This window comes from Corvus kubaryi, unplaced genomic scaffold (assembly GCF_017639235.1).
Source record: "Corvus kubaryi isolate FWS band 111438036 unplaced genomic scaffold, C.kubaryi_AGA036_p1.0 37398, whole genome shotgun sequence".
NCBI lineage: Eukaryota > Metazoa > Chordata > Aves > Passeriformes > Corvidae > Corvus > Corvus kubaryi.
This window is the reverse complement of record NW_024581137.1, coordinates 21,482,504-21,509,237: the sequence shown is the minus strand read 5'-3', so window position 1 is coordinate 21,509,237 and position 26,734 is coordinate 21,482,504. Positions and strand designations below refer to the sequence as shown.

The 26,734-nt window shown below is 36.7% G+C and overlaps 1 protein-coding gene across 3 annotated transcripts in view; it reads right to left on the bottom strand.

The window, feature by feature from the left end:
• ZNF385D (zinc finger protein 385D) overlaps positions 1–26,734 on the bottom strand; it is a 423,741-nt gene that overhangs the window by 328,843 nt on the left and 68,164 nt on the right. For all 3 annotated transcript variants that reach the window (XM_042042823.1, XM_042042822.1, XM_042042821.1), the window contains exon 2: positions 8,794–9,072. In XM_042042823.1, coding sequence (XP_041898757.1) covers positions 8,794–9,067 — 274 coding nt within the window. In that variant the 5' untranslated portion in view covers positions 9,068–9,072. The remainder of the gene's footprint in view (positions 1–8,793; positions 9,073–26,734) is intronic.

Genomic DNA, 26,734 nt, shown 5'->3' with positions numbered 1-26,734 from the left:
TAACCAAATTTAAAAACTCCAACACAATAACAATAATTTAAAAATAAGGTGCAAACCAAAGCAATACCCTAGAAAAAACTAGGACATTATCAGAATAGATAAGACTGTGGACCAAGAAAAAAACAAAATTCTATTGTGTTTGCCAAGTGGAAAAAACATCCATTCACAATGCAACTTGTCAAGATTCAAACGTCTATTGAGTTTGAGAACAGGAATGAAAGTGGAAGGAGGAAATTTTTACTCACTTTTTAACAATATTGCTACTTCTTTTGGGATGGAATGAGAATTAATCAAAGGCAGGAATGGTGTTCTCCTGGCCAAAAAGGGACAGATGAGTTGTTAAGTGTTCCCAAACGGGACAAGTTCAACAGAAGAAAACTCCATTTCTGAATAATCTTTACCAAACTACTAACCAATTGTAGTCAAAATACCAAAGTGAATAATTTTTACACTTCCAGCTTTCCTTTCACTGTACTTCACTATGAAAGAAATTTCTTAAAAATCACAAAATGTATGATCACAAAATTATTCTTCATTAACTTTCTTTTTTCTTCTACAACATTTTAGAATTCAGCACAGAGAAAGACTCCGGGTTTTGGTTCTAATCTAATAGTCATCATGCTGCTAAAGCCCGTAAAAAAGAAACATTCAATATTGCTTTTATAATCAAAAAGCTGTTATATTCTGTATAATAAATTATACACCATCCCCACCAGGGAGGGCCTGCATTTAAAAATATATTATTCTGACAAAGATTCTAGAGAAGTATTTTAAAAATCTGAATTTTTATTATAGAACAAAGTTTTACTAAATAGTAATGCTAACAAAGTATTACCAAAGAGTAAGTGAGCTGCTTTGCTTACAATCAGTGTATCTTTCCAGCCCTCTAATTTCATATTTATGGAAAAACTGGGGGGAAATCTTGATTACGTCTATATACCTATAATGCTGCCTGCATGGGGACTCCAGCCAGGCTAACCTATAAGCAAGAATGTGAGACACAAAGGAAAGACATCATACAGATTAACTCGCTCCCACAATAGCAGAACTGTAGATTAGAACTGGTACTTCTTTGATGATTTGTACTGAGCCACCATAGCTATCATTAATTTCCTCAACAGAGCGAGGAACTTGCCTCCTTCTCTTGAAATCAACAGGTTTTGGAACTAATTTCATTGGCACGGGTCTTAAATCTCCGATCTTGAGACATATTTCCACTACTGAGAAATATGTCAGAGCATAAGAAGTTAACTAAAGATTTCAGTGACATGACTATCAGGAAGACAGTGTATTTTGAATCAGAGGAAAAAAACCGTATGAATAAGTAAAAGTCAGCAGTAGTGAAATTTGTCTTACATTTTATATTTGCTACTTTTTTCTTCTACTCAGATATAGCTCAAAAATTCTGCATTAATTCTGTGATATCCTAAAAATTTAAAATTTATGCTACATGAGAGGTACAAAGTTATCATTTTACAGCTTCATTGAGGACTACAGACTTACATTTGAAATAACAAAATGACTGAATATGGGAAAAACTATCTCTTAGTAAATTAATACCGGGAAATGTTGATAAACTTAGCACGTTGTCATGACGCATAGAAGATCTGTTGCCTACCAGATGCCAGTGCAGGGGAAAAAAAAAACCCCATCATATTAAAAGAAGACAAGTTACTGAGAAGGTCTGGACAGAAGCCATGGTCATCATAATCTATATTGGACCTAGTGATATAAGCAGAACTAAATGGAGAGCCTGCAAAACAGGTTTCAGCAGTTTGGTATCTGTACATACGAGATCAAATGCCAGAGTTCTCAGAAATGAGAATGGTGCCACACTCAGGGAGAAGCAAAGAATGGCAGACCAACCCCTCATACCGTTCAGAAACAACACAGATGGACATACATTGTTCTCAGAGTAACTGAACTTAATCCAGCTAACTTGGCATTGCTTATCAATATTCCTGCCACAGTAAAAACATGAAGATATCACCTGCCTAAAATGGTATTACCTTTTAAGTGGAGAGAAAAACTAGTTCAGATAAATAGGTTATATGGCAGGTCCTAGCCTCAAAAAAAAAAAAAAAAACCAAAACCAAAAAAGTGATTAGAAAGAGGCTATGTTGATGCTAAGTAGAAGTTCAAAGACAAAGATGACAGCTGTCCCATTTTTTTCAAGTGTATTTTAAACACAAATTTGAGGGCATAAAGGCCAGTTATTTTTCAATATGGAAGAAAGAGTTGCACACCTAGGAGCAACATAAGGGCCTGAAAACAGGAGGTTGTAAATATCTGAAAAGGACAAGCAAACTGTGACAGAACAATATTCGGAACATGCAGAGTAAGATCTGTGAGTATGGAAGAATAAATGCAGCAAGCAGGCACATGGTGGATGAAGATTTTCACCCTCCAATCTGCACATAACATCAGCCTTTGTGAGCTGTTGAGGACACCATCTCCAACTGTCTTCACATAGTTCTCAGAGACCCTATCCAGGTTTGTTAAAAGGCAGCAAAGAAGGACCCACTTCTAAACTTGTTTCAGCTGCCACTGTTGAATTTCTCTTGGACAAACACCCATGTCTTTTAGATGAAGGCAATTTACTAAGCATCTTGCTTCAAGATGGTACCAAAAGGAGGGTACTGTATACAGCTGGGGGTATTAAAAGAGAATCTGTGCAGTCTTATATTCAGGCAGGAAACTGAATTCTTTGTAACTTTTTGACTCTGCAGTTAGAGGCTTGTTTAGACCCTGGGCAGATGTTCTTTATGGTGGAGATTCTCCATACACCTTAAACAGTTGGATTCATAATAAGCTGCTACAGCGTGTTTTATTCATTTGGCACTTAAGATGGTTGAAAAGAAAGGAATTTGCTAGTTGAGACCAGAGCTATACTTCAATGGAAGACATAAGCACATCTTAAGTGCACTTGATGAATAATAAGGAACTTCAAAAATACTTTAAGTATATTTAGACATAAATTTCTACTTATCCCCCAGCTTCTGAAGAATTATCCATATTTAAAAAGCACAGTTCTATAGGCTCCCATACTTTTTAAACATCCTGTCATGCTATTCAGTGGACCAATTGCCAGAAATACCACATGAAAAACTGTTTAACTTCTATAGATTTCTCCCCTCCAAATCCAAGAGAATGTTTTGGAAATTGCTAAAATATATTTTATCTATGTGACTGCATGCCATTATTGAAATTATTCCAAGTGCACTCCATAAACTTTCCTCACAGCCTTCCCACAACTTGTTGCAATGCCAAGCGTTACCTGTGACTGATCTGTATTAAAATTTACCAACGTCCATTTGCATTTATTTGTAATAGCAGACAGCTAACTACAGCAAGTCCACATGGATATTTGCATACATGTAAAGAGTTTGTCCACATTTACCATCCATTCATCCTTTTTGTATACTCACAAAGCCAGGTAGATCCCATGATGCTTATTAGAGGAAATATCAACATTGTGCATGTGGCTAGTGTGAGCTGGCTCTTAAGGTTCTCTCACTCACCTTGCGATAAAACTTTGTGGTGAACTATGGATGTCCTATATGGTGATATTACCTTTCTGAATAAGATAAAAAAGATTCTGCAAACACAAGTGGTGCTTTAAAAGCATACCTTGCTTGCAAAAGTGCTCTTGAAAGCAAAGACTGCTAATAGTTCACTAACTGAAATAGGAACATGATGGAAACAGACAAGCACTTTGAAATAAGGAGGAAGATTTACATCTGGAAGCAATGGAAGTGACACACTGCCCTTAGCCAGTCCTACTTGTTCAGAAATCTCCAGCTTTGACATTTGGAAGGTATTACAAATACCCAGAAGGAACCTGCTGTGATGGTTTACAAGATACTGGCATCTATGACCGACAAACTAGAAGCTTAAAACCAGAGGAAAATACATATTGGATTTACTGTTAACTGGCCAAGAAGCTCTGCATCAGAATATGACATTAAAAAAAAAGTTTGCTAGCAATGTGACTTCCATGGACATCTCAAGCTGATCTGACAATTCTTACTTGTCTGGAAATTAATAGAAAATCACCTGATCTGAAGGAAAACATACTTTACTTGAAGATTTCCTCTTTTCTCCAATGTCCCATCCAATCCTATTCCTCTGAAAGGAGGGTTAACACAATGAGAAGAGCAGATAACACCACTTCCCTGAAAGCCCCTAACTTGGTGGTTGACCACGTAAAAGCAAGAATGTGTCTACCCCATCAGTTTTCATGATCACGAAACATGACAGCAGAGGTGTAAAATGCAACAGCAGCACAGAGACGGAAGATAAACAGCAACACAAAAGCGCAAGGAAGGAAACTCTGCAGTTTGGATAAATCACCTGGATTGCCTACCTGCAGACTAGTAAAAATTCAGGATTTAGATGTAAAAGAGAAGTTGTAAAAGATTAAACATTTTCTCTTACCAGTGTGCAAAAAAATTACTGCATAGATTTAAGGAAATTGCCATCTCAAGAGCTGTTGTAGGAAACTACATTCAACTACTGAATGAGGTTGAAAAAGAAGAATAAAATGTGGGAAATAAATGTTCCTTTTTAGTGCATATTTCATAATATGCGTAACATAACCTCAACAATCAAATTGTTATTCAATCTAAAGTAATAATAAGTGGTGAATTAAGGGATTTGCTTTTTGAAACTAGCAAGGGGGGAAAAAAAAGATGCTCAATTTTGATACTTTCTGCTCCTTTTTTCCATGTACTCAATGTCCTTGTTGACACTACAATAAAATTTTACTTCAGTGAAACTTCAGTGAAAAAAAAGTAGTTGTATTCAGGTTTAGTTTAAAAGATAGCACATAAAACATACTAAATTGGATAGTCTTTGGTCTGGGTTATGAATTTAGAGAGCTAGATGAATAAACCACCACCAAATGCCTCACTGCCTCCTATGTTTCAAAAGAATAATGGTTCAGAAATCAGTTTTTAAAGTGTAAGGAATTCTATTAATTTTGTGACATTGCTCACCTCCTTTATTATTTTCCCACTTGTTCTCTAATGTATTGTAGGAAGTATTGCAGAGGAAAGCAGTTTTAGGTTTTGTCCTAACCATGCCTCATTCACTCACGATGATTCAGCAATTTACACAAAAGAATGCACAGAAGAAATTCTGGTTTACATAAAATTTTAGAAACATCAGCTTTCTCACTGGTGCTGTTATACATTTGCATCCACAGTTATTTTTCCAGTCTGTCAGTAGGAATGTGAGTTTTGCTCCTGCTGGACAGAATAAACAACGTCCCACAAGAGGTCACCTCTTCCCACAGTGTCCAGGCTGGTTTTATGAGAAGTGGTAGAGTGTCAGCAGACCTGATAGGAACTGCATCTTGCCCTCTTTTAATCCCAAAACATACTCAAAATCTCCACTGACTTTCTTGTCACCTTTCCACTGCAAGCATGAGAGCAGAAAGGCAAAAAAAGCACCAGTAAGAAGAATATTTTATAGGCTATACTGAGGAAAGTGTGAGAAGTCTTTTTAAGAGACATAAAAGGCAATTATTAGGAGGAAGTTACACAGAAAATTGTGTTGCTCCCAAGCACATACAGTTCAGCAACAGAAGTGCTGATGTCTCACTATGTCCTGTTAAGTCATCACAAACCAATGTACCAAGTAATGACAAAAGAAACATTGGGTTCACATCACTTTTGTGGCTGAACAGTTGGCTGTTCTGAGGTTGTTCTGCCCCAGGAAGGAACCACATGGGTATCACACAGTACAGCTGCCAAGCAGACAGATAGATAAAGCAACTAACAAAACTTTTCGGAGTATAGCTGGTTATTCAAATACAGTTCAGATACCAACAGAGCAGCAAAGAAATACTGCTTTTAACCCCACAGTGCACATTATTTACTGATTATATATTTGCAGATGTTAACAGGCTTTGTGCATAAGCAACTTACCTTATGAAATCAGGCAGAGATCTTCAAACATAGTAAATGTTCTGATATTCACATCCAACAGACAAAAGCTACTTCACACAGCTGGAAGATGATGACTGTAGCATGACAACTCTAATTACATAGCTAATGCAGCTGAACCCTACCTCTGTTCAGCAGTCCATTGCAAATTATTTTGGAACAACACGTGGGCTTTTGTTTCGTATGAATCAATCTTCCATTTCTACATCCCCTCGTGATAAAGAACACACAAACCTATCCTGCTGTGTGGGAATAATTTAGAGATGAAACAAAATGAGAAAACACAACTCCGATATGTTTCCCAACCTTTCCACATATGATAGTTCCAAGTGAGCACCCAACATTGCAAAGGCATATACAACTGAGAGTACAGTTCATGAAACACTGTATTTAGAAATTAAGTTTCCTTGTGCATAGTACAGATACTTCACTCATATGTCATGAGACATAATAAGTAACTATGATGACAAAACCTTAGAAGATAATGCATAAAGCAGAACATTTACATAGTTTTAATTTACAGCAGAATTTAGTCTCTAGAATTATTGTGTCACTAACCTGGACATAAAGCATAGCAGCTGTCTTCTGTGACAATCAGACTTCCACACAAGAAATACCATTCTCTTAAAGTATCCTTCTGACATACATTGAGAAAACAATGCTGTGCATGTTTAACAGTCACACCAATAACCTTCAAAAAGCACCATCTGCATGTACATGATAAACTGCAATGGTCAAGTCATAACATGTTTAGTCATGGTCATATGTCACTTGAGCTTGGTGGGGTGTCACCAACACAACAATAATTTGCTCAAAAAATGCTGCCCATATTTCAGATATACAAGTTATGACAAAACCTATTATTGTGAAAGAACTCTCCTGTTCTGATTTTTATTCGACTTAGAAAAGGCATCTCAAACAGCATCTCTGTTCAAGATGCGGGGAAGATGGTTACTCAAGTATTCAGTTCTAATTCAGTTCTAACTTCTAGCAAGAAATATTTAATACTGGTCTCTCTAATTTATAACATTCAGTTGAAGAGAAATGAACTTGGTGACATGGGAAAAATCCCTTCCTTACACTTTACACTACATTATTCTCTCAGTGGATTTCTACTTTTGACGATATTCAGAGATCTGCCAGATTTGAAAATCCTAAAGTTTCACATAACCCCCCAAAATAAATGCACTTTGAAACAAAGACCTAGATAGTCAATCAGCTATTTTCTCACTACACACAACTACACGCAACATAGAATACTTTTAAGGAGGAAATAAGAAATACACTGCTATACTGCTAGTTTGAGCCTCTCCAGAATATAAATGTTGAACCGTGATTGAAGCTCTTTGCTACTAATTTCAACATTGCTTAATCACTAATTCTTTATTTATCATGGATTAAAGTGGAAAAATGAACTGCAGAAAAAAACTTTCTATCATTAGCAAAATTGTTGTGCTAATAATAACAATAACGATTTCTTCTTAACCAAAGATAGCAATAAATTAGACTGTGCTTATTTGGTTTTATAAAGAATGCATTTGTGGATAACCATATTGCACCTTTAATCAATTAGGAAATCAATCTTTCTTTATGAATTTCCACAGCTCCTACTAATGGTAGTAGCATTTTTTCTAAGTCTTCTGAACTCTGAACATTGCCAAATGCTGCAGTCCTGCCTGCCACTTAAATAAAAAATTAATTGTATTGATGAATTTTATGGAGGTGTTATTTGTTTTATTGTTGTGTTTTACAGAAATGAGCAACACCTCATAGACAGACAAGCACTCACATCCAACATACCTCAGAAACCTATCAATGTTATTCCCCACTCTTAAAGCGGGAACAATGCAGAGACTATTAAAATAATAATATGAAGTTCTATCTAAGGATTATTGTTTTGCCTATCCTTCTGCAGGTGGGGCAGGAAGCAACTCAAGCTACAAAATAGTAAGCAACATGTGTGATCTGGAGAAAGAAAATCTGAAAGTCCTAAGTACATCATATTAACACAATTATTTCTCTGACATGGTGCACAGAAACAGATAGAACAATCCAGTACAACCCTATACATGGTACAGCAAAGTTGAGTACTACCTGTTATGAAATTGAGAAAATTGTAACATGATAATTTTTCTTTTTCTTGTCAGGGACTATCATTTTCCTCTATTATCTAATCTGCCTTAGTACAAAAAAAAACCACAAATGTGTTTTTCTTTGAGGATCACAATTCACTCTGATTATAAAAGAGTATGTCACCTACTACAAAATGCTCTGCCCAAAACTGTCAATGAAAACAATTAAAGCCAAAATAAGTTTTGTTCCACCTCTGTTTGACTTCAGCCATGACCTTTAAACAAACGTATGCTAGCTGTGGTTTGAACCTGGAGTAAGCAAGCTAAAGTGAAATGAGTTTGGGAACGTATTTCTGTGTAATGTACTTGTTTCAATTTATTTCACAACCACCTTACATTCATTAAAAGCAAACACGCCCCTAACAAGGGTAACCTTTCTAGTAGACTGTGAAGTACAGAATATCACTGATTATGCTGAAAATCATCAAAATGCAAATGAAAAGAGAAAGAATCTGAATCAACATCATTATGTAAACGAAATATAAAATGAAAACTCTGGTAATAACACAGATGGTATATGTTTAGCTATTTGCCAGATGCTCATGCTAGGGATGACCTCCAGCACTCTGAAGTCACCAAGAGCCTTTGCTTTAACTTCAAAGCATTTGTTGTCTGAATAAAACAAAGTTTAGATTAATATATATCGACAAAATGCACAGTGCTGCAATTCTCAGATCAAAATATGGCAAAGGTTTATATATTATAATGCTTACCATTATCACTTTTGAGATTTCCATTGCTGAGCTGTTTTAACCTCTTCTGATGGGATTTGCCATTGTAGTGGATTTGTGCCTGAGCAGCAGAGTTTAGCTGAATGTTACAAACATTACACAAAGTGAAATTGGTGTGTTTCTTTTCTCTCTCCTTCTTTTCTTCAGTGCCATCAGGTGCTAATTCTTTCTCACCTTCCTGGTCTGGGAGAGACGTGAAATCTGAATTGTATGACTGACTATCAACTGGTAAATCGGGGCTCCAGGGCTTCTTCATATTTTCTGAGAAGAAAAAAAACATATGAGAGAAGATTGATGAGAACACAAAATAATACAGACAAAACAGCAACATCTGCAAACCAGTAAAAGGCAGAAAATAATTTTTTGCATTTTATATTTTAACATTGTATTTTGCTTTCATATGCACTCATATATTTTGCTTTCTGTTCAAGATTTTCAGTTCTGTTACATAACTTGACTAACTCCACAGTCAAGTGCCCAAAGCTGAGCCTGTCAGATGTGGATGCAGCACCTCTGTGATAAATTATCAAAGAAAAGGTAAAAACACTGCAGGAGCTGAGAAAAAAATGTGAGAGAAAACAGCCCTTCAGCCAATGGAAAAAAAGGGGGAGAAGGTATAATGAACAGAAGAAAAAGTACCTGTCTTGTATAGTAGCTCAATAAGCTTAAATGCACAGACCTTACCCTTGAGTTTATTAAACACTTAGCAACTCCAGACATCCTCTCTCCACTTCCTCTGATTGCTTTCAAGCCCAAGTCTAATAACTTCATAACTTTCTCATTTAGAGTAGTTCAAAGACAAATAAACATGTTATTAGTTTCTTATCTTAACCACACAGGATTACAATTGAAGGATAGTAAACTTAGATTCAGCTAATATCAAACAGCAACAACTACAGAAATGAGAAGATAATCCCATCTGCAGAACTTCAAGTGAAACCAGTGTAACTGTGAGCTTCCACGATTTAAAAGGGAGCAGAAATGGCACAGGTGAAGAAATGCTCTGAGCACTGCAAACCTAATTTACTATTCAAGGAATGCAAAATGTTATACCAACTTAGCATTTTGATGAGACCTTTACATACCATATAAATCTTTAAAGTGCTTGTTCCCCCAGACTTAGCGAATAAATGAAGGTCTAGACAAAGAATGTAATCTATACTTTGAGTGACAAAATTACTGCAGCCTTAAATACGATGACACTATTTGGTCTCTAATTGACAAATCAATCAACCTAGAGACAAAAAAAGATTATTACAGTGACACAAGAAAATGGGTCTTTAATGGCAGATCCAGAAAAGTTTCAGTGTCTAAATAAACAATCCTAAACAAGCCTCCAGACTTGGGTCTGATTGCAACATAATACTGCAAATCGTTCTTCAGATAGCTTCAGATGTCTTAAATTTCATCAGCTTAACTTTTTGCCAGACCTCCCAAGGATTTAAAGACATTTTTTGTCTTCCAGTCAAATCACAAAGACAAATTTATCTAAAGATGAAAATCTAAAATCTATCTCAAATATTCAAATCAGTTTCAATCTCAGTTTTCAGATTTTCTTGCTATCTAATTAGCATTGTGTTCTTTTATGCTAACTAAACCCCATTTCATTTAAGAAAGTACAGACCCAGGTCTGAGAGGACCTCCGCACTTGCTGTAGATTTTAACCTCACTCAACTAGTTCTGTCATTATTTTATCAGCTTCTGTGTACAGTCAACTCTTATCTAGGATTGTAACTGTTGAAAGCAAGAGATGAGAAAGAAGGCTAAATATTTCACTCCAAAGCAAAATTACAGAGAGAAAAAACAATCAGCATAAAAGTAGTTACTTATTAAAGCAAGGCTATTATACCAACAGTGATGATAGGAACTTTTACCTACAAATCACAAATGTCCCGAAAGACATTATGAGACTGTAGAATCTTTCAATAGCAGACCTATAGCATATTTCTCCTAATGGGAAGAGGAGGTTTCTCTGAGGAAGCAGCATAAACCTATCAACCTCTCAGCCCTTCTGGAGTTTGCTGGAGATACTGTTCACTTCAAAGATTCAGCTGCCTAAAATAATTTTAAATTAGTAAATTCAGTCTTTAATCAAAGCAGTACATATATACGTAATCTATTGCATTGAAGGCATTCCCCACTAGAGAGCAGTATGAATTTAAAATTACAAGAACAATATATCCCTAGACCTATAGTGCTAGCCATATAGGCATAAGAATACTATAACAAAACAGATTTTTCAACAAAGATATAAAACTTTGTAAGCAGATATAATCTAGTAAATTCAACATTGCACGCTATGTGTACGCATCTCATTCCTTTTGAAATATTTCCACACATAAGCTGGCAGCCTAATAAAGTGTATTAGCATGTTAATATATCCTTCTAATATTTCAATCAAAACAGTCTAATCCATGAAAGTCTTATTTTTGGCATATAGAATCTGTCTTGCATTCTAATCTCATTCCAGAAAGCAAAATTAGGAAATGCACACTCAATAACGGCACAATAAACTAATAAGGGAAATTCCGCCTTGGGAATAAGTGATTTGTGCATCTACCATGTGCTTCCATTAGAAAAGCATGTGATGTCATTAGAGCTGCAAAATACTTTTGTGTATGTCCACGTTACTCTCAAATCTGGAGGAAGGGCATCATTTATAACTGGAGTTTAGGTAACAACTAGGAAAACAGAAGTTTCAGAAATATATATTACACTACAGTCCATCACCATTTTCTTTACAGATACACAGTGATTTATGAATATATAATGGCACTGCTAGAGGACTAAAGTGAAATATTAAACACCTGTGCAAACCACTTGCTGTAAAGCCAGCATTACTTAGCAGTACTCAGTATGTTGATTGGGCACAAAATGATTCATTAAAAAAATCAAAAACAAGAGGTTTTTTTTAAAAACAGAAGCAGTTTCTGATTAAAACATTCCGAGTCATTCTTACTCAATATTTCTTAATAGACAAGTAAATAAAGATGGCAAGTGATAAAAAAGAGGGAGATATTTGAGTATAATTTGCTGGCATACTTTTAAAATACAACTTACCACTCCAACTAGCATTTTTAAAGAAATGGGAAAAAAAATACATCAAGTTCATAAATTCGCATAAAGACCCACCAGTGTTTAAACCAACACACATGCAGCCTAATTCATGAAAGCAACAGGACTTCAGCTCATGCTTGCATCATTGCATACTTCCATCTTCTGGAGTAAAAATGTTTAGGCAGCAATTTTGATTGGTGAGAAAAAGAATGCTTAGCTGGTCCTATTGGAAAATTACATGGAATATGGTTAGAAGAGAACATTATAATCTTAATTTTGAAAGTAATTTTTAATTGTTATCAGTGTCTTATTGGTTTGATAATATGTGGATAGGCTTTAAATGAAAACCCTCTTTCCCTGACATCATATTACAGAGTTCATGTTGACTGTACTGGTTACATATCTTTTAAAGTCATCAGTTTTGCAGGTACCTATTTTTTCCCTGTAAAAGAAAGTTAGCTTCTCAATTTTAGGGGTCCTAATGAAGCCTGCAGAGCACTAGAAATGAGTGAACTAGGCAACCAAGATCCCAAAATTTCATGCCAATTTAAATAGCACTCTGGATAAATGCTTACATTTATTTTCCCTGGGGTTCTGAACTCAATTTTGGCTCAATGATGCTTACCAGTAAAACGAACTTTGCACGACATTATAGCTTTGTGAAGTAGAAAACTGTCCCATGTGGAAAACCAGCACAACTACAATTTGTGGTGTTTGCTGGCTTAGACAATGTAGCTACTTCCTGGGGATTTCTCTTCTTAAATGTGCTTGAAGGCACTGGATTAGAAATCTCATTCTTCCCTGAAACAACCCTTACCTTCTTAACTGCAAGCCAATGGCATACCTTCTATTCAAGAAAATTTGAAGGAAATTTTCCTCATTTGTACTACAATTAATTGTTCTATTTCCAGACCCTCTTATCAGCATAGAACTGTATCAATCACTGTGACTTTGGCTCTGTGCACATGATTCTCAAACACACTGGGTACATTCAAGAGGCCAACAGTACATGAATCCCAGAGACCACTGTGCACGTAAGTCAGCTGTATTAAATAGAGACCTCTTGCCACTGATGAATGACCAGTTCAGCCTGGAGAAGAGAAGGTTTCAGGGAAACCTTAGAGCAACGTTCCAGGAGCTGAAGGAGCTTACAAGGCTGAAGAAGGACTTTTCACAAGGGTCTGTAGTGATAGAACAAGGGGGAATGGCCTCAAACTGAAGGAGGATATGTTTAGATTAGGTATTAGGAAAAAAATTCCTTGTTGTAAGTGTCGTGAGGCATTGGAACAGGTTGCCCAGAGAAGTAGTGCACTCCCCATCCCTGAGGGGTTCGAGGCCCAGCTGGATGGAGCTTTGCATAACTTGCCCTAGTGGATGGTTGCCTTCCTATGGCAGGATGGTTGGAACTGGGGGATCTTTAAGGTCCCTTCCAACCTAAATTGTTCTATGATTCTATACATCTTAAAGAAGATCTCTTTGTTTACTTCCCAACAGGTTGCTACAATAAATACATTCCTGTAATAGCTGAAGGATAGAAAAGATGGACAGGAAATTAAGGACAAAAGTCCACTAATTACAATATTCAGGAATTTCTAATACTTCTTTTCAAAACTGTGAAAGACATTTAAGTAGCAATCATCAAAGATGCAGATGTTTGCATCTCAGTTACTCATTCCCAGATTCTGCTCTATTCCTGGACACTTTAAATTTCACCAAGAAGGCCTATGAAAGGTCATCTCACTATGAAGCAGACTAAAGCATAAACTCAGGTGTTTTGTTCTCAGAAAAAAGTATTCCTCTTTATTTGCAGATGTCTGTGCTGTAGATCTCAAGTTAGATGGGATGAATCTTGCTCTGCCTGTGATAATGTCTCTCCAAACATTAAAAGGACTGAACTTTTGCAGGTAATAATAGTAATACTCGTTTTTGAGATATCAACATATAACAACAAATATTGAGAGACATCAGCTTCTTTCAAGAAACTGTTGTTAATGCAATGTTTAAAAAAAAAAAAGAAAAAGAAAAAAAGAGAAAAAAAGAGAGAGATTGATCACTTATCAATATCCTCTCCTTAATCATCACCTCATCATTTTTCATGTATTTGGGGGATGTTACTGGCATGCTACACAAAAGCACCTCTGGTAATAACTGAAATCTTCATATCTTTTCAAACTTCATAAATTTGGTGCTATATCTTTCAGGTGATTGGACATCACCAGTTGATGAAAGTCACTGTAGCATGGTGCCTTTTGCATCAGCCTTTTAAGAATCTTTTTCACAATGTGAGTGAAGCTATGTGGCAGGACCATTCCCAAAACTGGTATCTCTGTGCTAATGTCCTCTTATTTATCTGTTATGCTGAAACTCCTTGCTGCATTGGGTACTTGTGACACCTTTACCAAAAAGCCAGTGAGTGCTAACTTGCCTTTGCAACCTTTAGTTGATCTCACTGAATAAAATGCTAGCTCTAGAAATTTATTCCTGGGAGAAGCCTAAAATGATCATACTGCCATCTATTTTAAACATAGATAGCAGGGGCAGAACAGCCTGGGGGAAGGATCAGGAATACAAAAATAAAATACCCTTGGCTTCTTCCAACCCCCATTATCACTGGATGATCCCAAGACTGTAGCCTTCCGGTTTTGGTCACGGTTGCACCTGCTCCCGGTTTAGAGCCCAGAGCAATTTAGGTCATGAATGACCTATTTTGCACATCGTGGCTGTGGCAGAACAAACACACAGCAAAAAGGACTAACCAGCAAAGTGGTGACGGGTCCCTCATGGTGAAAGCACTGCACCTGTGAAACACAGCTCCCTCCCAAATGACCTGAGTAACCTACAGGGTACGCTGCAGGACTCATCTGCTTTCTCTGGATGGACGGATGGATGAATGAACGTCATTTCAGTGAAAGAGCTACTGTGGAATGGGACTCTACTGAGATCTGAAATGTTTTTAGAAATCAATTCATTTTTCAGGACCTCCTTTGTTCTGAGCCTTTCAGATTAAATTTAAATACAAAATAGCATATAATACAATAAAATTTGATGTGAAAATCTGGAAAATATATGCGCTAAGTAATTTTATGCTGTAGGAAGGCTTTTCTACTATGAGTTTTAGTGAGCAAGTATAATCACTTGCTTCTAAAAATCAAGGAAGAGTTTGTCAGGTCATACACCCAAGAGCTAAATTACTAGTCAGAGATAAAACTGTGGATAAAACTCAGTATCTCTTCTTGCTGTCTGCCTAATACAGCTCAGATCACATCACATTTGAAGCCAATATTTACCAAATTTTCTCTTTAAAAATTCCAGACAAAATAGAGTAAAACAGGCATCTTAGCAGGGGGGAAGAAAAGTCAGGGAGAGAACCATCTTATTTTCTTGTTTATTGTTTCTCTGTATCTTACCAGCTCCTCCCAGTCGGATCAATGCTGCTAGCTGCTACACCACTTCAATCATCCATGGGAATAATAAGAAGATCATAATCATCATCATCTCAGGTGCTTTTGTGAAGTCTAAGAGGAAAATAATCTCTTAAGCAAAACCTGCATCAAGCAAAGGAAATAAAGGCAGGTTTTCCTCACATGTTTATTCCTTGGGGGGAATGAGGCAAAATGAGATTGACATTACTTGTGATTGGAGCGCTTTATAATTTCATGTCTCTGTCCTAGGACTCCTCCCAAGAAATGCATCTCTGCAGACTGAGCCCTATAAGAATAGATACTTATCCATTTGAAACAGGCTCATTGTATATTTGTATACCTTAAGCAATAGCACAGAAAATAAAAGCCTGGGCTTTTGTTTTGCTTTGCCGGGAGAGCACTTAAATCTTTCAGGAAAGGCTGCATTTCAATACTGCAGCAAATGAACAAATCCCAGCCTATCTCCCACCACAGCCAATTCACCACGAGATTCTAAAGGAACTTTTAGATGGACTAAACAGAAAAAGTTCATCATTTCTTGGTTCAGCAGTTCCCTCGTGCCAGAAGCAACCAACAGACATCTCATAGTCTCAAAATATACTGCAGTCAGTTTTTTAATTGAGTTCTATAAAAAGAGCTAAGCACTAATCAACACCATATGTTATTCAATTAGCTAGTAATACATATCTATTTCTCAAGCCTGTGCTAACATAATGGAGCACTTTGGGTGGTTTGGAACTATTTAAAGGCCAAGTAATTAATTTGCAAACATCAGCTTCTAAAATCTGAGAAGCACTACTGTGATGACTTACAAGCCACGAAAACTCCCTCATTTGCTTTTTATTCAATCTGTTTTCAGAAATGGTCCTTGTGAAAACAAAGATTTCTGCATAAAATAGGGCCAGAAAAAGGCACGAGGTCAGCTATGTGTGCGGTACCCAGGTCCAGAGGGATTCTCTTCCCATGCAGGTAAAGTGAGCAGTTTGTGTTTTGTCACTTCCCTCTCCACCAGCAGTATACTGTGGTACAGACCTTGTACCTGAGGCAGTAATTAACATGACAAATGGTAGAGCTAGCAAAGCTATGTGACCTCTGCCTACCAAGAAAATTTGTTGTTGTCAAGCAACCTGAAGTGCATTATTTTTTCCATATTCTTGATTTCCACATATGGAAATTGTGCTCGCAGCCTCGAAACTCCCATCAATGGCAGTCGGAATTGACTGAGCTCAAAAAGAAGGGACAGAAACATCCGACTGAAATTCAGGCTGCCTCTGCTAGACAAAACCTTGGGTTTAGCAATATTTCTGAGAAGGTAGGCAGTCAGTGCAGGTTTTAAAGGGAAGGGAAAAAATAAAATAGGGAATTAGAATCATGGAATCCTTTAGGTTGATATAGATCTTTAAGATGATTGAGTCCAACCATTAAACCAGCACTGCCAAGTCCACCACTAAACCATGTCCCCAAGGGCCACATCCACACATCTTTTGAAAGCCCCCAGGAATGGCAACTCCATCACTTTCCTGGGCAGCCTGTTCAAGTGCTTGATAACCCTTTTGTTGAAAAAATTTTTCGTAATATCCAGTCTAAACCTCTGCTATCCACACCTTGAGGATATCTCCTATCACCTGTTACTGGGGAGAAGAGGCCGACCCCCACCTGGCTACACCCTCTGCCAGGTATTGCAGAGAGCAATAACATCACCCTTCAGCCTCCTTTTCTCCACACTAAACAATCCCAGCTCCCTCAGCTGCTCCTCACGAGATTTATGCTCCAGACCTTTCACCAGCTTCATTGCCATTTTCCGGACTTGCTCCACCACCTCAATGTCCCTCTTGTAGTGAGTGCCCCAAAACTGAGCACAGGATTCAAGGTGTTGCCTCACCAGTGCCCGGTACAGGGGGGCAGTCACTGCCCTGGTCCTGCCGGCCACACTATTGCTGATACAAGAATATTATTTTTGATTTTATAGATAAAAATCACTTCTTTTCAGTCTCTCTGGATCAACTCCCATATGTGAAATCAGCCTACAACCTGTCATCCAGATATCGTATGAGTGCCATTTTCCACCTTAAATATCTTTAGTTTTCCCAGTACCTAAATATCCAATCAAAACTTTATCTCAGCAGAAAGCAAGAGCATGAACAGCTGTTTGGGCATAACGAGCAACTCATTTTTGCAGACAAGTAAATTCCATTTTTAACACTCCAATACAATCACTAACTACCACTGTATCCAAGTAGGCAATTTTTAAAATTAAGTTTCAGTTAGTGTTTGTGACAAGTTTGCTGATAGGTTATCTCTTTGGATCCACAGTCACTTTTTTTTTTCCCTTTTGTGATTAAGTATTTCATAAATAAATATTTTGGCAATATGCTGATGAAATTACATCTACAAAATGAAACAGAAAAGTAATTAAAAAGGCAAGCCACATGAATAAGCTCTGTGGGAATTCTATTTAAAAAAATAAACAATAACCACTTTCCCAAAAAACCCCAAATATTGCAGAATAAAGAATAATAATTTTCAGAAAGGCAGTTCAACCCCTGAAATCTTTGTTATGCACAAAAGAATACAGCCATTAGACACGAAATAAAATAAACAGGCAATAAATGTAGTAACAATGGGGAACAGGAAATTAAAGGCTACAAGCAAAGGATAACTAAAATTAAGATTTGTTTTCAATTCAGGAGAAACGTCAGAAATGTGAAGGTTTTCCTTTTTTTTTTTTAATCTAAGTAATTTTAGAAATTATTATTTCTTGTTATTTGAAAGATAATTTCCAAAGATTTTCAGAGTTTTATGGTTTCAATTTTCAAACCTTCTGAGGTCCTAGTAAATAGCAATGTTTAGCACATACAAAACCATAAAAAACACAATCTCCCCCTCCTTTTTGCTATACTTGTGTTTTAGGGAACTGCTGTGTGGATATTTTTAAACAAAAGACCTTGAAAACACGGGAGCCATAGAAGACCAAAAGAGCACTTTTAGTGCTTTAATCAGTTACCCTTTGGAAGGTATTTCTAAATCAAACAAGAAGTTCTACTTTTGCCTTTCTCTAAATGCATTTCTAAAAACACCTCTGTTAAAAAAAAAATTGAGGAATTAGATCTTATATTTGAATATTATCATTTATCCTTTCACAGCAGGAATCATTTTTTTCAGATTAGCTGCTCATTATAAAATATTCAGATAGCTCTGGCAGCATTTTCAAGTACAGGGATTTTTTTTTTTTTTTTTTTTTTTTTTTTAATTATGTTATTGCTTCATTACACCCACTGGGCCATTTAGTGTCGAATTTAATGGAGAGCAGATCATTTTCCAAGCAATGCAAACACATCAAGGTGAAAGTCTGTTGTGTTTGGAAAGGTTAGCAGATGTTTTTGCAAGTGCTTGTGAAAGTTATTGTTGTTTATCTTATTCTTGAACCTTTGGATTGTATTTTCTTTAAATACTGCATTCGGCACAGCATTCACAGTAATATGAACGTCATTTCTGCTAGTTTACAGCATGTGGGTTTTTTTGGGTAGCTTTTACAATTTTAGTTGAGAAGTACAAACATATTGTGTGGAACTTAAAAAGCATATTCTCTATCACGGCTTGACAGACAATGAATGCCTTTGCTATTGTCTCCAAGGCTGATATAATGTTTCTCCATGTCAACTATACATTTATCTGACTCTCTTCATCAATACTAGGGATCTAAAAATAATGTCTAGCAAATCAGACCATCCTGGACATATATCGGTAAAAAAGTCTGAAAGATGCATTGCTGGACGTGGACCTATTTATGTTTCCTTGGGATGACATAGTGTCCCAGAGCAGCAGCTAAAATCTTTTGCTACAGTCACACAAGGCCAACATAGAGCTTCGCTTATGCCACTGGGGAATTATTTTAACACAAGGACTATCTGTCTGTGTCACATTTCTAATAACCTTTTCATCACAGTACCCAGATGTAATCCATTTATAGAAACGCTTAGGCATCAAAAATAAAAATGTGCAAAAGGAATCTAATTACTGAATACAGAAAGTGGGATGATTTATTTTCTATTTGGGATAAATTCAGGTGATTCACTATTAGTGAATGTAAATATATTTTCAAGGCATGATTGCTATAATCCCACAGGGTGCCAACGTGCGTCCAGGAAAATGCATCATAAAATACCAGGACCTAAGAGGACATCCTGGGCAATGAGATATTTATTACACTAGCTTTTTCCTTGCATTACTTTCCCATGAGTGTAATTCACTCCTCTGTTGAATTGTGTGGAAAATCAAGGCAGGGCATATTAGGGAGAATTTGCTTATAAGGTACACATTTTTTATAAGGTACACATATGAAAAAAACTTTTAAGCTAAGTGTAAGAGGAGGGTGTGAAATTTTTTCTGTAAGTGTTTCTTGATGCAAGATCTGTGAAATATGTAATATATTTGGAATTTGGACATGTATAGTTTGACAATAAAAGTATGGAAATGCAGGAAAACATGGACAAACTAGAGATCACAACCCCATACCTCCCCTCCAAAGCAGGAACTGCTGCTTCACTTTGCTTCTAAAAGTCAGCCCCTGTTTGAAATTAGTGACTGCCCAGCATAGTCCAGAAGTATCTTCCAAAACTTAAAACCTACCAGAGAGGCCAAGGAGCTTACTGAACACCTTAATCAGTGATGGTGCCTTACGAATGCTAAAATACAAAAAAGGCTTCTAAAATAGGAAAGATTTATCCAATATTGCAGAAATCTGTATATTTTTATACGTCTTTTCCATGAAAAGTCGTCTTGGACCTCCACCTTATGGATTCTACCACCATGTTATTTTTTTTCTTAGGCTTTATATAGCATGCATTGCTAATAACTAAAAAGCATCAGTGCTTCTTTCTAAAACATCCTCCGATGATTGGATGTATTTCTGAAAAAGAATCATGGAAAGCATGGGAATACCACCACACACATACACAGAGAAAGTAAAGTAGCTGATGCATTCCAGCTTTCTGTGGGAGACCTTCACGGCAGCACTTCTCTCCAGCAAGTGCTCATAGTGAAGACTCTGAGCTGTTGCTTTTGGGAAGCCTGAGCACTTGGCTCAGCCACTGTGATCTGCAAAAACGACTGCTGCTGAGTGTGTAAAATCCTTCCAGCATGACTGCTGCTGGGTGTGTAAAATCCTCCTAGCTCTGCTGGCCATCTGCAAGGTCTCTCAACCTGCTGGGTAGGCTGAAAATGCTGAAAAGCTCTGAGAAGTCATTCATGGTAGAATTCAAAGCTTTGGAAGACCTATGAAGTTTCTTCCTTCAGGCATGCTGATTCCAATGAAGCAGCTTACAAACTCTATTATACATAGAACAAGTTTATAAAATCCCTGGGATTTGCTCAACTACTTATTTCTCCAGAATGATGGCTCAACTTTGCATTAAAACATTTGTTGGCAGCAGTCATTTAAGACTTCTGATACAATATTTATGACATTTCCAAGATTAACTCATCTTGAAAAATAACTTTATGGCAAAAGGTTAGAATACTTGACAAAATATTAAACTGTCCAATATTTCAAGGTTTTTTTCTCAGAATTACCTCCTTCAATTCAACTCAATCTAAAACACTGCAGGTCGCTGGACATGTACATAACTTTGATTTAAATGAACTTTTCAGAGAAGTTAGAGAAAAGTTAAATACAATGCTAGTAGTGACCTTTAGCTATTGACAGTTTTACAATGTGGTGCTCTTCCCACTAAAAACCCAGACATCTAACTGGATCAGTTTTCCTGGATTTGCAAGATATATATATATATATATATATATATATATACATACACACTCCTACAGAGATGCAAGTCAGGTTGACAGCCACTGAACTCTGTAGCATTACATTGGCATAAAACCAGTGCAAGAAAAGCAGAATCAGATCCCTATTTTCCTTTTAACTAAAGGAAATTCATAGTAATTTCAGCATCTCAGCAGTCACCATAATTTGTGCTGTTCTTGCTATGTACTATAGAAACTGTCACTTTTTAAATTTATGGTGTCTTTTACAGCTTGGGTTAAAGAACACTTAAAGCACTTTCAGTGTTTTATATACCTCTACTCTAGAAGAATAGAAATGAGATTCCTTTATTAATTTAGATCCAGACTACCAGACTATTCACACTAGCAGTCTCGGAGAATTTTAATGGGATTACCAGCATGTGTAAGAATTTGTATGACAAAAATCAGAAAAGGGAAACCTTTAATGATTTAAAAGTACAAAGATTACAATAGCTAAAACTTCATTGTTGAGTGTATGACTCACAAAGCTACAATTCATTCAATTAATAGTCAACATATATGTGACCAATCAGAGAAGTCCTATAAAGTAATAAAAATCCAAACAATATCAAATTACTACTTCAATTGTAAACCTACATATTGTTTCTTCCCTGAAAAGCTTCTTTGATAGAAGAAAAATTATTGAATTATGAACAACCAAATTTAAAAAATTAATCTCTCAGTATGCATTCATTTACTTTTGCTTCATTTTAATGGCAAGCCATTTGAAATCCCTGTCACATTTTCATTTTGTTTGTCACAGAGGCATATGAAGAGTGAACACTACATGTAAGCAAAGCCATCAAAACCACTGCCTAAAACCAAACAATTATACAAGTGACCTTTCCCTAAGCCACTGCACACAAGAGACTACTCCATCCTACCCCTCATTTACCTAGTTTAGAAAAAAAAAAATCATTATTTTACTTAGCACTATTTAAATCCAGCCAAATAATGCCATTTGTAATCAACTTTAACTGTCAGGAAGAAAATGGGAATGGCTTACCTTGCAGTATAGCAGTGTTATCCACTTCAGCATGCCTTGCTCCTACAGCACAAACACATCTGGAACCAACCCGCACTCACTGTCACCAACTGCTTCTCACAAATCACTCAGTTATTGATCACTACACTTATCACTCTTCATTGAACCTCATTCCACATTACTGATTTTTTGCTGCTTCAGCAAATTCTGAGGCTTTCACTGCGAGGAGAATTCATACACAAACCAAAGCAGTGATCATTTATACTGGATACTACTTATTATATCAAGCCTTTCTGCAGGGGTCTGCATTTATTTAAGAATGAATCGAATGAAGTGATAATGGTTTTTCAAACTTCCTTGCACAAACTTAAACGTTAATGAGAAAAATGAGCAACAGCCTCTGAGCCCTACAGCCCAAGCAACACCAAGTCACTACATTTCAAATTCTGTTTTGCGCAAAAGTGTCGGGCTCGTGATTGCCAGATGATGGACGTGTGAATGTCACATGCCAGGCATGTGATTGGCATGTGAATAACACATGCCAGGCATGTGCCTGACACATGTTTGCCATGTGCTTGCCACGTGCTGGACACCTGCATGCCATGTGATTGCCACCTGGTGTGTGCTTGATTACAGCCAAGTATCACAGCCAGTATCACAATCACCTACTAACAGGAGTTATGGTGGGAAACAAAGAAGCTACCACTCTCCCTGCTGTCACCACTTGAACCATCAAGAAAGAAGGTGGATGGGTCTCCTCTGGGGGCAAGCTGACTAGAAGCACAAGTGCCCCTGTGGAGAACTATCAAATGGAAGAGTGGCCAATACCCAAGGTTTGAGTAAGTTTCACAGTGGCACAATATTTTCTCACAACTGTGAACATAGTACAGGATTTTCTTCTCTTAAGAGAGCATTTTTTCAACAGTGGGATTAGCTGACAAATGATGCCCCAAGAGCCTTTTATCCTGCCTGCAGGAGCCTTCTGCTCACCACAGAGATAAAAACCAGCAACCTTGACAAAACGTACAATCAAACATGGCAAATTCTGTTATAAAAAAACATAACAAAACCAGGCTGTTCCAACCCTGAGCTTTCCTCTCATTCTGACTTTGCAGAGTTCATCCTTCAGATATGAACTTTTGGGCTCCACTAATTTGCAGAAATAAGGAAGGAAGCAGAGGACCTGAAGGAAGCCACTTGCTCATGTTACCTACCTCCATAACCAGTCACAGTTCTGAGCATGTACCAAGAGCTTTCTGTTTTCACAATATGGAACAAGAACCCACTCTATTATCAGTTCATAAGTGAAGAATAAGAAAAAAAATTTTTAAAAAAAGGGGGGAGATATAGAGATAATAGAGATAGCTAGCTATATAGATAGATAAGTATATATATATTTGTAATGAAACTAAAGGAAATCCACTTTGATATTGTAGATGTTATCTTGGTAAGGGCTCTGGTGTCCATTTGAATAACAGTAACTGCGTAAATTGTTGGACATTGAGAACTTTAAACCACATTTCAGGATTATGCCAAGGAACAAACAGAAAGGAGAGCATCATAAGACTGACCTTCAGGAAACTCATGAAGTCAAAACTCATATTTTCTTGAGAGTCTTGTGGTTTGTTTCCCTGCAGATACTCATTTTGATTCTGATTTCTTCTCTCTGAGCAGCTCTGCATTAAACTTGACCACAACATGCAGTCCACATTTTTCACAAAAGTAATGCCCTTAGCTATGCAACACACCAAACATCATTAGTTTCTCGCATTTATTTTCACACTCACTTTCACCTTTGTTCTTCACTCTACCTTGACATCATGTGCACTAGGATGATTTGTTTGTCCCAACTTAATGTTGCTAATCACTTACATAAATCTTCCCAGAAAGTACTGCAAAGACAGCTATTTTCTCCTGTGTAAGGAGAACTTATTTCACGTGCACTCCCAGTTCCTCATCTGGAGCTGACTATTTACACTAAGCTGCAGAGCAGTCCTGTCCCATCATGCTTCCAATTACTCCAACAACAACTCCAACTGCTTCCATACCGTGAGACACAATCCTCCTCCTCCAAGCAGATTCACTACACAGAACTTTTCCCCACAGAAACTCTTCATCACACAAAGGTTCCTCCTTTAAAGACGAACAGTCTTGTTAAGACATATTCATAACCTTAAATTTTGTATCAGCACCAGAGGCACAAAAGAAGCAGCAGCAAAAGAATAGTCAGCTAAAATTGCATTATTATGAAGCCCAAAGACCTTTGCTATTGCAAAAGGTATTATTTTCTCAAAATAGACTGAAGGAGACATGCATCATATAAAAAAAGAAAATGGGTTGGAAAGACTGCCTACACACACAAGAGGAACCAAATGTTTCTGAATTTACAAATATTGAGGAAATAAATTAAATTAAATATTAGATTATAAGACCAAGATGTAGATAACATCTACATTTTAGCATTGGAAATAGCAGTAAAGTTGGGAAAATTAATAAATGCACTATTGTATTTTCTTTATTACCTGTAGGAATAAAAAATAAAAACACCTTGAAAAAAATATCTTACAGAAAAATACTCAGTGCTACCAGCAGTGACCTTGTTGAAAGCCTTTTACTGTATCTGTAAATCTTTTACAATTCCTGTCTGCATCAGGACAAAAAAACTTCATTCTGTCATGCAGTTGCCAAGTGAAACTTGAATTCATGCTTTCAGGTCTCCTAACTTAGCACAGATTCAAACACTAATGGACAATTCCTCTTCTTTCTTTCCAACCTTCCTCTGCTCTGCTTCTCTTCCTTTTCTACACAACTTTATTTTTTCAGAGGTTATTGTAGTTTAAAAGAAAACTGAAAAATAAAACTTTTGTTGTTTGAATATCAGAGGGATATTTAGTAGCATCATATTGTCTAGCGTGAAGAGAGATTCAGCATTTTTCATAGCCTCTTGTTCCCTTCTGTTTGCTATTTAAAGAGGAAATACATTAGAAGACTATTCGATTTCCTGCCACTTGAGAATTCAGTAGGAAAAAATACCACAAATAGCCCAGAGAAATGGCAGAGATAATTTCATGATCATTGTAATCTAGTGCTTTCTATCTAGGAAGAACAAAAAAATCATAGGAATGCCCCAAAGACAAAAGGGAAGTGCTTATATAATGGCTAATGTTTGAATTTTGGATATAATATTTTAGAAATTGGAAGTATGACACAGAAGGAAACTCTTCCGAAAAGGTGATTTACTCGTCAGTTTCTGTGGTCTTTCCCAAGAAACTGCTGAATAATTGCTATGACTAGTATTATTCTGTACAGTGTCTGTATGTGCTGAAGCGAAATTTTTTAGGTCATTAATAAAGCTTTGACTAGATGGTTGTATTTTTTGTACCATCTCCTCTAAAGGTATAAGATTTTCAAAATTATGCCCCAACTGTGCCTAAAAACAAAAGACCTGCAATTAGCATACACTGTTGATTGTTTTAGTCTAACATATATGGGTATCTCTGCAATTAATAAAAAAAAAAAAAAAATCACTGTATAATAATCAAAGTACTATTCAATCATAAAAACATCATTACATAAGGGAAACATGCAAGTACTTGTCAGTAGTCACATGGACTTTCAAAAAAAATCATGTCACTGTTGGCCATTTTGTGGCATGAACTCCAGCCATTATAAATGTGAAATTACCAGATTAAGACATTTATCCAAATGTATTCACACAATACAATGCGTCTTCTAAATCTGATAGAGACTTGAAATCCATATATTGCTACTGTACTGTGTGCTTAAGCACAATCCTCTGCACTGCTGGGAGTATACTTTGTTCTTTAACTTATTCAATTAATTAGCCAATATTTGTTTAGTGCTTTGAGCTGAGTGCTGTTACCAAAAGAAGGCGGGACAGATTTTGGCAGGCTGCAGGTAGATGTATCTTTTTAGACATTTAAGAATTATCCAATAACTGAGAAGTCGGTTGCATTTGAGTTATAGATTGAGTACAGGTACTTTGCAGGAAATGGTCTTCCATGAGAATTATGGTTCAAAATTTAAAAACTAATTAATTTATTTCTTCTAGACTCTTTCCCTGGATTTCTTTTTTTACTGGTTAAATTCAGGAAAATATTGTATAGTGTTTAGGATGGACTGAAACTGACTCTGAATTCTTACAATGTTCTTAAACCTACTGAGGGACAACTGTATTTGTCCTGGCAAGCATAGAAAATGTAGAAAACCTAAATGGTCTGCACATGGACCAAAGTTAAGATCAGGATTTTGTTAGCTCCAGCAGCCCTATGAAAAAGGCAATCCTGGAATTAAAAAAAAAAAAACCAGTGCCCAGAGAGACTAACCAAAACTCCTGCTGGAACAAATCAGTGGCTGGCGCGATCTGTGGCGCCCATGCGTGTCAGTCCTTCCCCACCATGCACCACTGCTGCCCCGGGCAGGAACTGAGTGAGGACTGGTTAGTGGATGAATCATTCCCTGACCATTCAGTCATTTCCATGGTGCACTGAACTCCAGTTACAATGCTGTCAATGTCATCTACCAAAGACCAACACACGCTCCCACGCATACATAGATAGCAAAAACAATGCCATCAGGAGCTTCCCCAGTCTGAATTACTTTAGGCCTTCAATAGAAAGAAAGTTACTTTTATAAA